The sequence below is a fragment of the Mycetomoellerius zeteki genome, unplaced genomic scaffold (assembly GCF_001594055.1).
Source record: "Mycetomoellerius zeteki isolate Tzet28-1 unplaced genomic scaffold, Tzet1.0 scaffold327, whole genome shotgun sequence".
Taxonomy (NCBI): Eukaryota; Metazoa; Arthropoda; class Insecta; order Hymenoptera; family Formicidae; genus Mycetomoellerius; species Mycetomoellerius zeteki.
The window spans coordinates 1,642,450-1,658,008 of NW_017257313.1; the positions used below are offsets into that span (position 1 = coordinate 1,642,450).

The 15,559-nt window shown below is 43.0% G+C and overlaps 1 protein-coding gene across 1 annotated transcript in view; it reads left to right on the plus strand.

Annotated features, from left to right (window-relative positions):
- sty (sprouty signaling antagonist) overlaps positions 1–15,559 on the plus strand; it is a 37,000-nt gene that overhangs the window by 1,073 nt on the left and 20,368 nt on the right. Inside the window, exon 2 of the mRNA XM_018451908.1 lies at positions 944–1,290. Within this exon, the coding sequence (XP_018307410.1) occupies positions 944–1,290 (347 nt within the window). The remainder of the gene's footprint in view (positions 1–943; positions 1,291–15,559) is intronic.

Here is a 15,559-nt window from a genome sequence, read left to right on the forward strand (position 1 = left end):
CGCGCTCCGCAGGCAAAAGAGAGAAAGAGAGAGAGAGAGAGAGAGAGAGAGAGAAAGAGAAAGAAAGAGAGAAGAGAAACTGTGGAGGCGAGCAGGCAGGCAGGCAGGCAGGCGAGAGCGCGTCGTGTCGGGGCACCGAAAGAGGGCCGTGTCTCGTGTATGTGTTAGCTGGCCAGTGCGCGAGAGGACCCCGCGGTGTACCGATCTCTCCTCCTCGCTGTATCGTGTCACCGCGCGCATGTCTCTCTCTCTCTCTCTTTCTCTTTCCTCTCTTACTCTATTAACATCTCTTCTGTCTTTCCGTTTTGCTACGTTTTGTCGCGGCCGGTCTGTCCAACTGTCGAGGCGAGCGGCCGGCGGCGTCGCTCGCTCCGGATCGAGTCAAGAAAAGTCGAGATTCGTTCGCTCGCTGGCTCGCTCGCACCCGCGCGCGCGCGCGCGCGTGCGTTTCGACTCGCCTCTAATGTCGCTTCCGCACTCCCGGATCGTGCTCTCCTTGGGAGATACGTAGTATGTGCTCTTGCGTGCCGTGACGTTGTGACCTGTGCCGGAAGTGCGAGAAGCGGAGAGAAGGAGTAGGAGTAGTAGAGAAGAAACACAGCAACAACGGCGACGACAGTATAGTAGTAGTAGTAGGAAGAGGAGAAGGAGAAGGAGTAGCAGGAAGAGGAGTGGAATTCGAGTTCACGAACCGACGTTCAGTCTCTCTCTTGGATACATCGGAAGTGGCGAAGCGGCAACATTTCGCTTTGTGGTTGTCGCGCTCACATGTAGGATTAATAAATTAATACCCGGTGATATATATTGATACGTATTCCCTCTCTCCCTCCCTCTCTCTCTCTCTCTCTCTCTCTCTCTCTCTCTCTCTCTCTGTCCAAGTGCGCGTCGTGCGCGACGATTGATACATACCCCGGGCGTGAGGGGAGTACAGGTGAAACGAAAGTGCCGAAAGTGTGGATACCTCGGACAACAACCCGCCCCCGGCGCTGCCCCCGCGGCGGCCGCTCCGACCGCGTAACGCCGCCGACGTCTTGAGGTGCGAGGACGCGCCGCGACGTACGGCGTCGACCGTGACGACGGATAATACAGCAGCGACGGCGGCTACGACGACGACGGCGCCGCCGACGAAGACACCGACGACGCCGACGACAGCGGCCACGGTTGTGCCAGCCACGTTCTCCACGTCCCACGGCTCAACGAACCCCACGGCCGTTGTTCAAGTGTCGCCGCAGCCGCCACTCTTGACGCCGCCCCAGTATCCTGCGCCCCCACGGCCCCCTAGTCGTACCGGTGAGTGCATCTTTTCCTCTTACAATTAGTTCTTCTCTAAACTGTCCCCCGGGATTCATACGTCCCTTTCTACTCTTTATCTTCTTCTAATTCCAACGCCCATTTCTATCAATGTAGATTTACTTTAATCCCGGTTCAACTTGCTCTTCAGCTTTTTCGAATTCTTAGAACTAGAAAGAGATGAAGAGTTAATTGAACCGTAAAATTAAACTACACTGCTGGAAATGGGTAATTAAGTCAGTTCTTTTTTTTTTTTACAATCGTCTTGAATAACGTCTAAGATGCCAATACGCCTTTGCGATTGGTTTATAACATCTCAAGACTGTACTTAAGACGATCTTAAATATAAAAACTGTGAAAATACCGGCTTATATCTTCCTTTTTCGGTTTCACGCCTCGGTGACGAGATAGAAGGACGATGATAGAAGGACAGAACGATCACCTCTTGATCGATTAGAACTAATTACGCGCGATTAAGAATAACGGCGTTTGACAAGGGTAACTCGCTCCCACGAGGTTCCGATTGTACTGCCGGTGAGTGCGCGAAAATTCCTAATCGCCTCCTTCCCTCGGCTTTCTTACGGTTCTTCGTCTAAGCACATTGTGCACAACGCGATGAAGCGAGTGCCTCCGTGGTTGCTCCTAGTGTTAACTGCTCCACGTGGTCTTACATGTTTGCAGATACGATTCGAAAGAATTACAAGTTTTCGGAGTTTTCTTAAAGTCATTCCCTTAAACTCTTAGAGGACGGGCTCTATTTTTTAAATCTTACAATTTTTCTTAAAAATTTGTTATAATTCATCATTTTATTGTACTTCTCGCCTTAAAATATGACACTACTTCAGTGCCACTACAGTGGCTTTCCGTCCCCCGTAAAGATTAAGAAAGACACTTCATTTTTTCTTACTTTCACCTTTGTCTGTCTGTCTATATGAACAAAAATGTCTAAATTAGCACAAACGTCACATCATCCTTTATGACATAATGCTATTGTATCACGCTACCGGCACAAATACGGTAATGCGGCCGCCATTATGGTAGCATTACGGCTATCATTGGCGGGCATCGTAGCGAACGAAATGGATGATATTAACATTCCACCGAATATAATACCCTCCGATGACGACGGTCGACCAGGGTTTATCAAGCAGCGTACGATTTCGTCGGAAAAACGACGTCCGGGATGGACGGCTGTCGGGCAAATGACCCGGACCAACTGGCTCCCGACGCTTCTCTTTTTATTCCACCCGTCGCTCCGAGTTTCTGTTTATTTGCCCATGCTTCGTGGCCGACGAGAGGAGAAGCAGGGTTTCGTAATGAGCGCATAACAGCCGATTCACAGTGTGCTAGTATCATTAATAAGAGCGTACCGGAGCTTAGCAGATGTCCTCTTGAACGTTGCGAGTCGAGTTATAAAAAAATTGTTAGTATATTTCGAATGTCTACTATTAATTGCTCTAAAATTAATAACGTAAAATGTTCGTATTAACGTAAATATTCTGATAAAGTAATAACGTATTCTGTCTCATTCATCAATTCATTGAATTTGAAGATAAATTTCCATCTCATTGAACATTTCATTGAATTGAAAGAAATATTTCGTGTGAATATATATATATATAATGCTTTGATTGATGTCCGACTAAATCACTAAATTAGAATGAAAATGCTCGAGTTTAAATGCCGAAGCAGCTATAATATTGTCATCATTCCAACGTGAAACCTATAGTGGATGGCATATTTGTTCGAATTTTCTACGATGCTAGAAATCGGTCCAAGATCTCGAATAGAGAAAGAATTAACTCTTAGTGATTGAGTCGTGCAATTTTTTTTTCTTTGAAAAACTAGGCGCATCAAGTAGTAATTGGATCAAGGAAATCAAGGAAAAGTCTTTACATTTTCTGGAGAATTAAAATTCTTAGCTTTAAAGAAGTTTAATATGCGTACATCACATCTTTGTAGCTTTGGAATACTACCAATTTAACAATCAAATGCAAGCAGTGTTCACAACATTAAGTATTTTACTGCATTGCTATGTTTGATTGATCTTTCAATAAAATATTTAACGATTTATAAATTAGGTCGAAAATAAAAAATATTAAAAGAGAAAATAACAAAATTTTGTTTGGAAATCAAGGAATTATGGAGGAATAATGGAATTTTGGGATAAGGAAATTTACGGCAACTCTGACTAAGGATTAACAAATCACGTTTGAACAACTCGGTCACTCGACCAATGTGATTGGTCAATTCTTTCTCCATCCGAGATCTTAGAGCGATTTCTAGCATCGTGGACACAAGGCTTTACGCTCGCGGTACTATGTGCACTATTTATACGGCGCATTCGGTTCTCTTGGCAAAACGCGGATGGAACATCTGGAAGCGAGGAGACTCGCGTCGGCGAGAGAGAAAGAGAACGCCGGGTAAATCTGGAAACCGCGTGCTGTGCGCGCGGCGTGCTCGTTTACGAAATTCCGCCTTGTTGTTTCCAAGCTGGCGCTAATCATCGTCGGCCGCGCGCGATACTCGGCGGAAACGGCCGGGAGCGATAAATCCCCGAAAAATATCTGCGTCACTCGCCGGCGGAAATCGATCGAGAAATCGAATTCTCTTTTTCTCTCTCCCCGTCTCTCGATTCCGCTCGTTCTATCTTTTTGTCTATCATATCTCTCCTTGCATCGTTAAAAATTACATTAGGATTCGCTCCCGAATTACGTCGAACATAAAAAAAAAACGATCATCTCATTTAACTCTCCACCAACACGTTTCAATATAGTTTCAATATTACATTATATGTTACAATATATATATTTAGTATTACTTGTGTCTCTTTAGACTCTCGATTAAGTGAATTGAGGATCTTTTAGAATTTTCCGCGTTATCCTCTCCTCTCGATTCTATTTTCCTCAATATTTTTAGCCGCTCACACTTCGATGTATTTTCATTGCACATTTGTTCTCAGAGGATTTTCTCGCGGAATACGATAAATCTGCCCGTCTCCTTCTCCGCGTCGCTATCTCTCTCTTGGACGAGGTCGCGCGACTTCGTGCCAACTCCATCGACGGTTAGACGAGCGTGACTCGTTGCGCGCATTGAGTCACACTACGCTTTCATAGAGACCGAACCAGTCACAGGGGCGAAGCGGTGAATGAAACCCACAGGTGTAGAAAGTTCACGAGAAAGTCGCCGTCGCCTTTCCGTTCGTAAAACTCACACCGTCGCGCACACGCACGTGCACTCTCGCGCCCGCGCACCACGTCCTCCTCTCTCTCTTTCGTCATTACGGGCGTTATTGATTGTACAGACCGAAATCCACTCTCGTTGAATTTCTAAAAGCGGTATTCATCTAACCGCGATAACATTTCTATAAAAACATCTTCGATCTTTCGATTGCTGATGCTTTGATTTTCTAGTATCTTAACGAGCACTAATTATCGTATCTTATCATTGCCATGTGCCCGTTATATTTTTAAAACCGAAAGTGTATCGTAGGTCCGTCAGGTGAAATAACGAATCGCTGGAATGATTTTGCCTACAAGTATCTCGCCGTGAATGCGTTCGCGCGCCACTAAATCTTTCGCAAGAGGCTCCCCGGCGCGCGAGCCGTATCCGCGAGACACCCGTTATAGCGCGGGTGTCCGTGTGCGTGTGCACGGGCTTATTGACACATAGGCTCGCTCGCTCTCATTGGCACCACACGCCGTGAATGCCACTCGGCTCGGAGTCGCCGTACGACTTTCGCACACGCGGCCGTGCATGCGTACGTCCACGTATCTTCTTACGTGCAAGCGCGCGACGATACACATCGATTGCGTTCGGCAACCGAGGAAGGTGGAGATCGACGCGTTCTTGCAGGCCCGCCGTGTCTCTCGCTGTCGAGTTGAGTCTCTCTCGTCGCAGCGGCCGCGCGCGCACGCACACACGAATACGCGCGCTCTCGCGCGCCATATACGCCGCGAAGTCGATCCGGCATGAATGAAACCATGATTTCCACGCATGGCGCAAAAGTAGGCGACTCGAGTGGCGGGACAAGGTGCGGTGCGATGCAGCGCGGCGCGGGGCGGAGCGACGCGTGAAAACGAGTAGAGCCGTCGACGACTCTCGGCGTGAATTTTTCACGGCACCACTTCTACACAAAGTGTCATTGAGAACTCGCCGAGGGACATTCTTCGCGATAATTAATTTACAAATATCGCAAATGAACAATGCGTAATTGTCGTTTCTCGTAATAGTGTTGCTACGTCGTGTCAATTACCTCCGCGTTAATGACGCTCTTGATCTTACGATGAATTAGGGACTGCGCACAATGGAAGAAATATTAGAAATAGGAATAAGTATTAAGTTTACAACCTCGATTTCAACCTATCAGAAACTGGTTACACCGGAACTGGTTACATGGTTTCTAATACATTAAAATCGTAGTATTCATTCCTATTCCTAATATTTTCTCCATTGTGCGCAGGGCCTTGGTTTATTATGTTTTATATTAGAATTCTGATTGTTCTGACAGATGGGAAATAATAACAGTTTTGGATAAAGTCTGTTAACCCTCTGTTCCTTTTTGTTTTACTTAAACTCGCGTGGCGAACGTCATATCGCAGTTAAAGAGTGAATAGCAGGAAAAGCGAATATATGTGCATATCGGTAGCTGTTATATTGCGCATAATGACCGTTGCCCTCGTTTATTCATCGCCTCGTCATAGGTAGGAAACGGTTTCCAAGATAGTCCGGAAGTCGGCACTCATTCACAAAGTATTTATATTTGAGTTGTTTATTGCTATACTAATCGCCTAAATACATTGTGAGGGAGTGGAGTGGAAAAAAAAAGTGTTTTATCAATACGCATTCGATTGTTTTATCACTTAAAAATGTATTCGCTGTACAAGATTAAGTCGAGGAGAGTTTAAAGCAGCATTTCCACGATGCTTCGTTGAAACGTCGTCGTTATGCGTGTAACAACTATTTGTTCATCTCCAATTTTCGAGGGCTTATCGATTTATCTAACTTTATTAATCTAACGCGACAAGTCGAGAAGGAATACGCACGTCGAAATTGCTGTAGGAATAAAAGAACGCGAAACTATTACACGTATCTTTTGCAAAAGAAAATTGACCTTCTTTTGCTTCTCTATTACCGGGCGATAAAAAGCTAATCGTCGCTAATGACGCACGCGATGATGTTGAATACCTATCTCGTCACTATTCGCCGGTAACACGGTTGCAATTCAATTGCAATTTTACTATGATAAATCTATTCGAACATCCGCGACCTTCTGGCAGTGACGTGTCTCTTTAAGTACGACGCGGTATCGATACCTGGATCGTGTTAATCGTGCAGTAAGTAATTCTACACGCGCGCGCCGCAGACGTACTCTCGATATCCTAAGGCTAAGCCTATCGAGCTCTCTCGACTCCAGTAGCGGATCGAACTCGCGCTCGAATCTCGCTATGTAATCGCGTACTCTCTCTTTCTCTCCGTCTCTCTACTCTACCCCGCTATTTCCCTCCTTCTCGCACGTTCTCTTATTCTCTTTCACTCTCTCTTTCTCGTACGAGTAACACGAGAATACCACCGCCACGCTATCTTCATGTTTGCCAACTCCGTTATCTCACGTTCCTCCATTTCGATCTCCTCTCTCCTTCTATTCTCTTTGCCCTCCCCCTCTCTCTCTCTCTCTCTCTTTCTCACTCACTTTTTGCTCACAATCTTTTCTCCTTGTCTATGTCCTGCCGACTCGTTTCTTCCTCTCTGGTCTGGTTTTGCGCGAGCAGCGAGTGCAATGGCAATCTACGAGCAAGTCGTTATGTGTTGTCGCGTCACATCCGGCCTCTCCGCGATCGTTCCCTCTCTTTCTCTCTCTCTCTCTCCCTCTCTCTCCCTCTGCCGACCGTCCGTCCTTCCCTCTCTTCCATCTCCTCCCGCCGCGCCTTTCATTCATTTACCGTGCGGCTCGAGTGTCTCTGTTTCTAGCACTCTTCTTCATCGACCTGTCCGAAGAATTCGTTACGCGTCATCGATTCAAGTGTCTCCTTCTCCTTCTCTTACGTTGCAGTTATTTGACGGCTATTCTGTCGGACCAATTTGTTCACTCTTATCCATCTCTTCTATTCTATCTCTTTTCCCAGATAAATAGTGATATCTTGGAATAATATAAACTGTCCAGTATTCGTCATACGTTTGTAAGAAATCTTTTTATTTACAACGATACTATCGCCTCGTGAAATATTGATCTCTTCTCTTTGGTACACCCGGTATATCTCGAGGCAGAGATATTTCTTTTTTCCCTCCCTATCTATCTATCTTTTTCTTCTCGCCTTCGTCCGATTACTCCGAATGAGGGGATACGATGGGGTTAGAGTGGAGCAGTTTGACGAGGCATTTCGTCGATTTTCGACCGGAAGTTTGGACGTATCGGTGAGCCTATCTCGCATCGATGATTTTCGGCGATATCGTATTGGTAACGAGGATTTATAGGGACGACAATTAATCAATCATTAATGTGAGTCCATACGGCAAAGTCGATCGATACAACGTAGATAACGACGCGATTACACAATATCGCATTGATAAAACAAATACGTTGTCGCGAGCAAGCTGGAGTTCGTGTCTATTTTTTCAAACCATCTACAAGTTCATTTGTTAAAAGTAATTCCGATGCTGAAATTCAAATTCCATTGAAGGGCAGGTTCTTGCATAAAACATAAAGTATAAGAAGATCAACTAATCAAAGTCTTTTATTTCACGGAAAAGGAGGAAACGAAGGACTTTGATTGACTTATTTTCTCATGCCTTATACGTTATGCAAGACTCTGTGTTCTTTTCCTTTTTCATTTCTTTTCCATACTTTTATAATATGTGTATGTTGTGTTTTATATTGCATATGATAGTTCTTTTTATGTTAATTATGTATTAAATTTGTATGTAACAGTAAAATGTATTTTCTTGTAATCGAGGATAGAATAGAATAATTACGCTGGAATTATCAAAATTATTCGCCGAAGACTCGAGGAACGCGCGACGCGCAGTATTGTATAACATGCAAAACGATTCAAATTATATTCGCGATGATAGCGCTCATATCGGATTGAATGATATGTATGTAAACGGTCGAGGTGAACGGAGGTGAGATAAACGAGATAAACTTATTTCCGGTGCACCGTCGGTGAAAAACAGACGCCGGCGAGATGTCGTGGTATGCGTTATCCTTACGTACATATATAAGAGGTACATTTCCTTTTTAGTTTATTGCTTCGTATCGTATGCGATTTCCCGCGTCAAGTGATACTTCTAATTGCTGTCGCGCAAAATTACTCTCATGTCACACTTATCGGCATGCGTTGGTGGCGTATTCGCGAAATGGATACGCGGAGAAACGAGAATAGCGCATGTACGTCACGAATTAGGTGCGGTCTTGACAATTACATTCTGCTTTTATCCTAACGATGTCACGTGCTTTCGACTTAAAAGGATTAACCCTCGTGTGCACCACACCCACTTCTCTTTCGTACAAAAATATACTCGGTCTCCTCCGGGAATGTATATAGTTCCATATTATATAATTCCAACGCAGACATTCGAGTTCTGAAGTATACCTTCGAGATGAAAAAATTCAGAAATGTCGTCGTGGCGATCCCAGCAAATCGCCCGACGAGAGACAGCTTTCGAGATTAATGCAAAATTAGCGCGATCGCAGTGCAATTAACGGTTTTGAAGATGCGCGATTTCAATTCATTGCCAGAAGTAGTGCGGAATAATTGCTCGTTTCTTCTGCTGCATCGCGAGTTATCGATTTAGAGATCACCCACGTGATTCCTTTGAATCACGTATTATCGGAAAGGGGGATAGATACACGGTATCTACAACTTTGTTTTACTCAGCATTTTCTTCACGCGCGCTGCACGGATGGGGTCAATGCGACTCGATGCGCGACTAGTCAAGGGTTAAGAGAGTGAGAATCGATTCTCCATTACGTCTGTTTTTTTTTTCACCGCGTTTTCTTCCCGTTGTGTCCCTCTTCAGTGTCTCTCCGCGTCCGTTCCCCCTTTTGCGTATACGCAACTCTTTTACTGCCTCTGCCCTGCGCCTCATCCTATCCTCGGCTTCTTTAACTTTTCCCTGGCCGTCCTTGGGGGGGAAAGGGAACGTTGACCCCTCGCTGGTTCCTCACAGGCGCGGTCTCGCTCGAGGTTTCATTCAGAATACGACGCCGAGAGCGAAATCCTTCGTCGATACATACTATAAGGAGTGATGCGGCGAAAGTGCGTGAGTATATACTCGCCGATTTGGACTGTACAAAACCGTCCCAAACTTATCGGGCCATTAATATTCTAGCTGGAAAGTCGCTGGTAAAAATTTCATATATTTTTTGAGCAATTAATGAACAGTTATATTCCCACTTCTACCAATGTATAATAGGTTAACTTTAATTTCGGTTCAACTTCATCTTTTTCTAATTCTTAAGGTGAACGCACATAGAAGTAGAAGTAAGCAGTAAGTGATAAGCAATGAGACGTAAGACCGCTATCTTTCATATGTATAGATATACTGGCAATGTTGATTGCCTATTTCATACGTCTTACTGTTTATTGCTTGCTGCTTACTTCTACTTCTATGTGCGTTCACCTTTAGAACTAGAAAAAGGTGCAGAGTTAGTTGAACCGAGATTAAAATTAAACTACATTGGTAAAAACGGGTTATAATTCTGTCCAATAACTGAGAAAAAAAAACTACTTAGGATCCCAATCAAGACGTAACGTACGTTTTGCCTTCAATTATTGCGCACAAAAGATGCACAAAATCTGATGTCATTTATTGAATAAAACAGGACAATAAATGAACTACACAGTATTTTATTAATACTAGACAACTGGGGACAGGTGTCTGCATATTTTTGCCAGAAAAACTGTCTCAATGAAACTGTATCAAGTTCTTGTCCATTTCTTTAGATGCAATAATATTACAACCGATGAGAATACTGCAATAGTATCAAACAGTACAACTGAATAAGTATTTAGAAAAACTGTATACATTTCTATCAGGGGTTATTATTCTTCATCATCAATATTGAACGAGACCTCTAATTAGATTGTCAAAAGTTTCGTATACCAACGAATTAAACTTTACAAGAAAGCATAAACGAATAACATAACTTTATACAGTTTATACCACAGTCAATTTTAAATAAACGGATTGTGTAATCTTACATAGTTGAGATCTTACAGAGAGATCAAAGGTTTCGCGTTCACCGCAAAATCTATCCGAACGGGAATGAGATTAAGATTGGCATTTGTATATAGGACATGCCCGACCAGGCGGAGAAACGCGGCTGCCACACTTCCGTTTATTTTCCCACTTACGATTGACGGTATTGCGCGAGTCCGGCGCCGAAGTAGCGAGCGCTGGCTTTCAAGACGAGGCGCGCACTGGTGCGCATTGATCAATGATCGACGTCAATGGTGGACGTAGAATTGATTGATTGGCGCTCGAGCGAAGGCCGACGGGAATAGAGAACGCGAGCGAGCGGGCGGACGAGCGACTTGAATTAAACGGAGGCTTAATGAACCTCGTTCGAATGGGAGTCGCCGGCTTTAAATAGGACGGCAGAAGCCGAGCGAGCAAATTTGAAGAGCACGACGAGCGTGTCATGGACGCGGAGGCGCGCGTGAACGCGTATCTTCGCGTGGATCCGCTTTATTTTAAGTAGGCGAGCCTGAAAATAAATTAGACCCTTATATCAATGAAAGACAGCCTCCGTTGAGATACGAAGGCTATACAGGCTGCCTCTTCTTTTTTTTCTCACGAATGGAGTGCGTTTTTGTAATTTTAATTTCAATTCCTTTTTTAACATTTTTACACTTAATTAATAATTTTATTTTAAAAGTTTAAAGTTTTATTTGCTATCGTGGTTAAAACTAATTTTCGTATGCAAGTCATTTGAAATGCACCGTGACTTATGTATACCTATAAGATTTTAAAAACGGTTGAAAAATTATAAGCAGTAGGTATATATTTAGAGAGAATTTTTTCGGCGACGTTAAAGTATAATTTGTCGGAATAAAATTTAACCAACGCTTCCGATATACGCGCGACGATCATTGAATCACTGTCGGATATCACGGTAAAATATCGTCACAATGAAACCCGTAACGTTGAATGAAACCACTCGGCAGCGCACTCAGACTTCATTGCAATGCAAATTTTGTTGCGTAAATCTCACCGTGTAAACACGTACAGTCCACGTTGGCCCCTCAGAGCATTTGGATTTTCACACATTTTCGCTCGTTCGCGCCTCGTTCATCGGTATCTCGATGGTCCACGCCGAAAATGGAGGTGGCATAAATTCCAGAACGGATATATCATTCGGCGTTAATGAGTCGATAAACGTTGGGTCGCGTCGCGGAATTCGCGCGATAGCGCGTCCTAATGCGTGCAGCGTGCGTGCGAAAAGGGAAAAGCGAAAAGAGAAAAAGGGAAAGGGGGGAAAAAAAGGAAGGAAAAGGCGAATCACGCGCGTCGCGCGTATACTCGTCGACCGCTATAAATACGGTAAGATGCAGTCGAATGCGGGCCGCGTGCGTGTGCCCGCGCGTACGCACGCCCACATGCGTGCGCGCGCGTGTAATTCCGACGTTCCAGCGTTTCTCCGCGCGTATACGCGACGCCGCTTGAATGCCGAAAATAGTTTTTCGCATGCGAGAGAGGAGGCGAGCGCGTGGGTCGACGTGCGTAGGCGCACACCTCGTGTATGTATATATTTATATTTTATATTTATTCTATATGTATACTTTTTTCAATCGTATTTTCCGCGTATATTCCACTGAGAAAATTATCTAGTTGGATTAATTAAAATTTTAATTGAAAATAAATGTGAATTAGAATTTTTTTATTAAGGCCCGGTTCCATCAATGTAATATTAATGTAATATTACCTTTGACCTCGGCTTAATTTATTCTTTATCTTTTTCTAATGTTCATTTCTACCAATGTAGATTAACTTTATTCTCGGTTTAAGTTACTCTTTATCCTTTTCTAATTCTTAAAACTAGAAAGAGATGAGTAAATTAAACCAAGATTAAAGTTTATCTTACATTGTACAACCGAGCCTGAAAGTATTATGGAATTCTAGTCGAGATAAGCGGAATTCTGATTGATATAATCGAAATGTTTTGATTCATCTATTTTTAACAAAACTTTTTTCACAGTACATGTATACGCCTAGCTAAATATTGATGTAAGTGTTCCAGAATTATGCGTTCATTATTTGACTCTCTAATAGTGCAGGAAATATTTAAAGAATAAATCGCCTAGATAGCGAGGGATCGGTTTTTCAACATTAACAATTATAGAGAATAATGAGATATCGATGAATGAATACATTATTATGCTTTCTCAATCATGGATTTCTCAATAATGAAACTCGAACGTTTTTTAAAATCAAAATAGTAACTGTAATTAATGCCATCACGCTAGATGTTTCTTGATTTTATTTCCGTACTTTATACATTTCCGTATGCTGTAATTTCCTATCCATATATTTCTGTTATAATAATTCGATAACCTTAAGCCGTTATGTCAAAGGAATCCGCTTATCTAGAGTTATACTTCCGCTCGCCAGACAGCCAGACTCGTATCTGTACGTAGGTTTTCGTCAAACAACTCGATGGTTACGCCTCTCTTTTTCAATTTCAACGACAATAAGGTCGTCTCGAAGAAATTCGAGAAGAACGAAATATTAGTCTGCTTGTTCTTGTTCGTATCCGAGATATCTCGTGTAGGTTCGTCCCTGCTGAGGAGAATACGCAAAAAACGGGACACGGTCCGACATAACTGACACACGCGCTCACGCATACACACGTGTCGAGGGAGACGATCGCGGGGCAGATATATAAACTTTCTCGCGAATATCGCGCCTTGTGGAACGAGTGGGTGGTTGGTTGGTCGGTCGGTCGGTCGGTTGGTCGGTTGGACGAAGACCCCGACCATATGGCGTCCACATTCCGTTTCTCGGATGGCAGTGGATCGTACGAGCGAGTGAGTCGAAACATTCGCTTGCTCGTGGATGAGCCTGCCGAAGGAAGACGCGCGTAGTACGTTTAACTCTTTCGGTCCTAAATTCTCTTCCCGGCGGGGGAACCCACGAGGATATATCGCTCCATGCCTCGTGTCGTTTCCCGGCGATGCCGAGGGCACCGGGAAAAACTTCCCTTCCCGGTACTCGGAGGTTCTTAACCCTACCCACGCGTAAGCGTAAAACCCACGCGCGAACGCGTGAAAATAATTAAACTGAATTTAACGCTCGCCGATTCCGCGTCGAGGAAAAATTAAGCGGCGATGATTACAAAATGAAGGAAGTATCTACAGGATATGATTGTGTGAAATATTATTCTTCTCGAGAACTGTACTCTTGGACTTCCTGAAGTCTGGAATAATAATTCTTGATAGCTTTATATTCAAAATTCTATTGTTAAGTAAGGTAAAGCAAGATAATTTGGATAGATTAGATTAACAGAAATTTTGAAATTATATAAAAAATTGAGGACGCATAGTTTATTCGACTAACCTCTTGGCGGACGAATTTTTGAAGATCAGAAAAAATTATTGTATTTGATGTTTCAAATGTATTTATTTAAAGTATGCTAAAACAAGTATGAAACTAGGAAATATTTGCCATTTAATTTTTTTTATTTTTGTTATTCCCTAGGAAATGTTTGCTCCCAATAGTATCATACTGTACTTCGCTAAACAGTCGAACGTCAGGTAAAATTAAACGACTAAAACGACCCATATGTGCCAGTCATAGTGGAAGAAACCCGCTATGGTTTCTTTCACTACAGCGGCAGTATTCTTCAAGATGTTCGTCATACAAAATATGCACTATTGGTGCAATAGAATATATTTTATATATTTGATTGAATACATTATGCGACCTCAATCTTTTATACAATTTCAAAATTTCTGTTAACCTATCCAAATTACCCCGCTTTATCCTACATATTTTAATTTGTAATTTGTGCAAGATGTGAGACGCTGAATATTATGTCGATTTTATGCCATGCATCTGTAAGATGCAGAAGATATTTTCAGAATCGCATTTGTGTTCACGAAATTAGTACCAGCGTGTGCAATACAATTTTAGATTTAAAGTTCCTGTTCGACGTAAAATTCTCTTTTGCGACAGTATCCCTGGAATGGGACTTTGCCAACCTGCGTGTAAGACGAGCTTTATATTCCATTATGGGATTTGGAAGGCTGGGTATATCGTTGTCGGTGACTTGAAACTGCGGATGCAGGTACCTAGAACAATATCGGACTGCAAGCAGGTATCACGCTTGCCAGCCAACGGAAAAGCCGAAAGACACAGGTCGGGATGTCCATTGTCCCCTTGTACTTCGCACGCCTCTTACTCCACCGAAATCCCTTTCTCCGAAAATGTTTTCGTTTCTTCGTCGTTTCGGGTCGTCGGTTTTACCTGCAGATTTCTCAGGTGTAGCGTATAATGGCTGCGTAATGAGGTGCGTCGTAAAGAATGAGACGTAGAAAAAAAAGAATTCTTTTCTACATCTCTATCAAGAAAACATTCTAAAATGTCTAGAATGATTTCATAACACGATACACTCCCGTTACTATCGATGATCGATCTTGCTTATCGATCATTGAGAAATGGAAAATTTCCGACAGAGTGACGAATTAATTATTGAGAATGCAGCGTTTTTTCTCTCGTCTCGACGAAGTTCGGATGAGACTTGGTCTTGACAAAGAAGGCAATGAACGCATATATGACGTTTTTTAAAAGCAGGGTTGGTAAAATTCATGTTTTAAACCAGACCTGTCCAATTTGAGCTGCGGAGTCAAAACGCAAAGCCATCGACGCAAAAAAATTCAATGTGCAATGGGTAAGATTTCGGGGACTGTAAAGTGTTGATACGTATTTAAGTGACGCTTATTAATAGTTTACAGTTCCTAAAATCTTACATTGAATTTTTTTACGTCGATGACTTTGCGTTTTGATTTAAAAGTCATTTTCCTCCTGATTTTCCTCCCTTCTATCTAATATTATTCCTATACAATGTTATTATGATAAATCATACATACGTTTTGCATTCGGAACGTACAGATCATCATGCTCATGATTTCATTGATCGCTTGATCAGAGCATTAGTTGCAAATCAATTGTAACCGAGTGCTCGTTTACCCATTGATCCATGTTATTTTATTGCTACGACGAGAAGGACGACGCTATTGTAGACGCTATGGGCTACAAGCGTGCACGC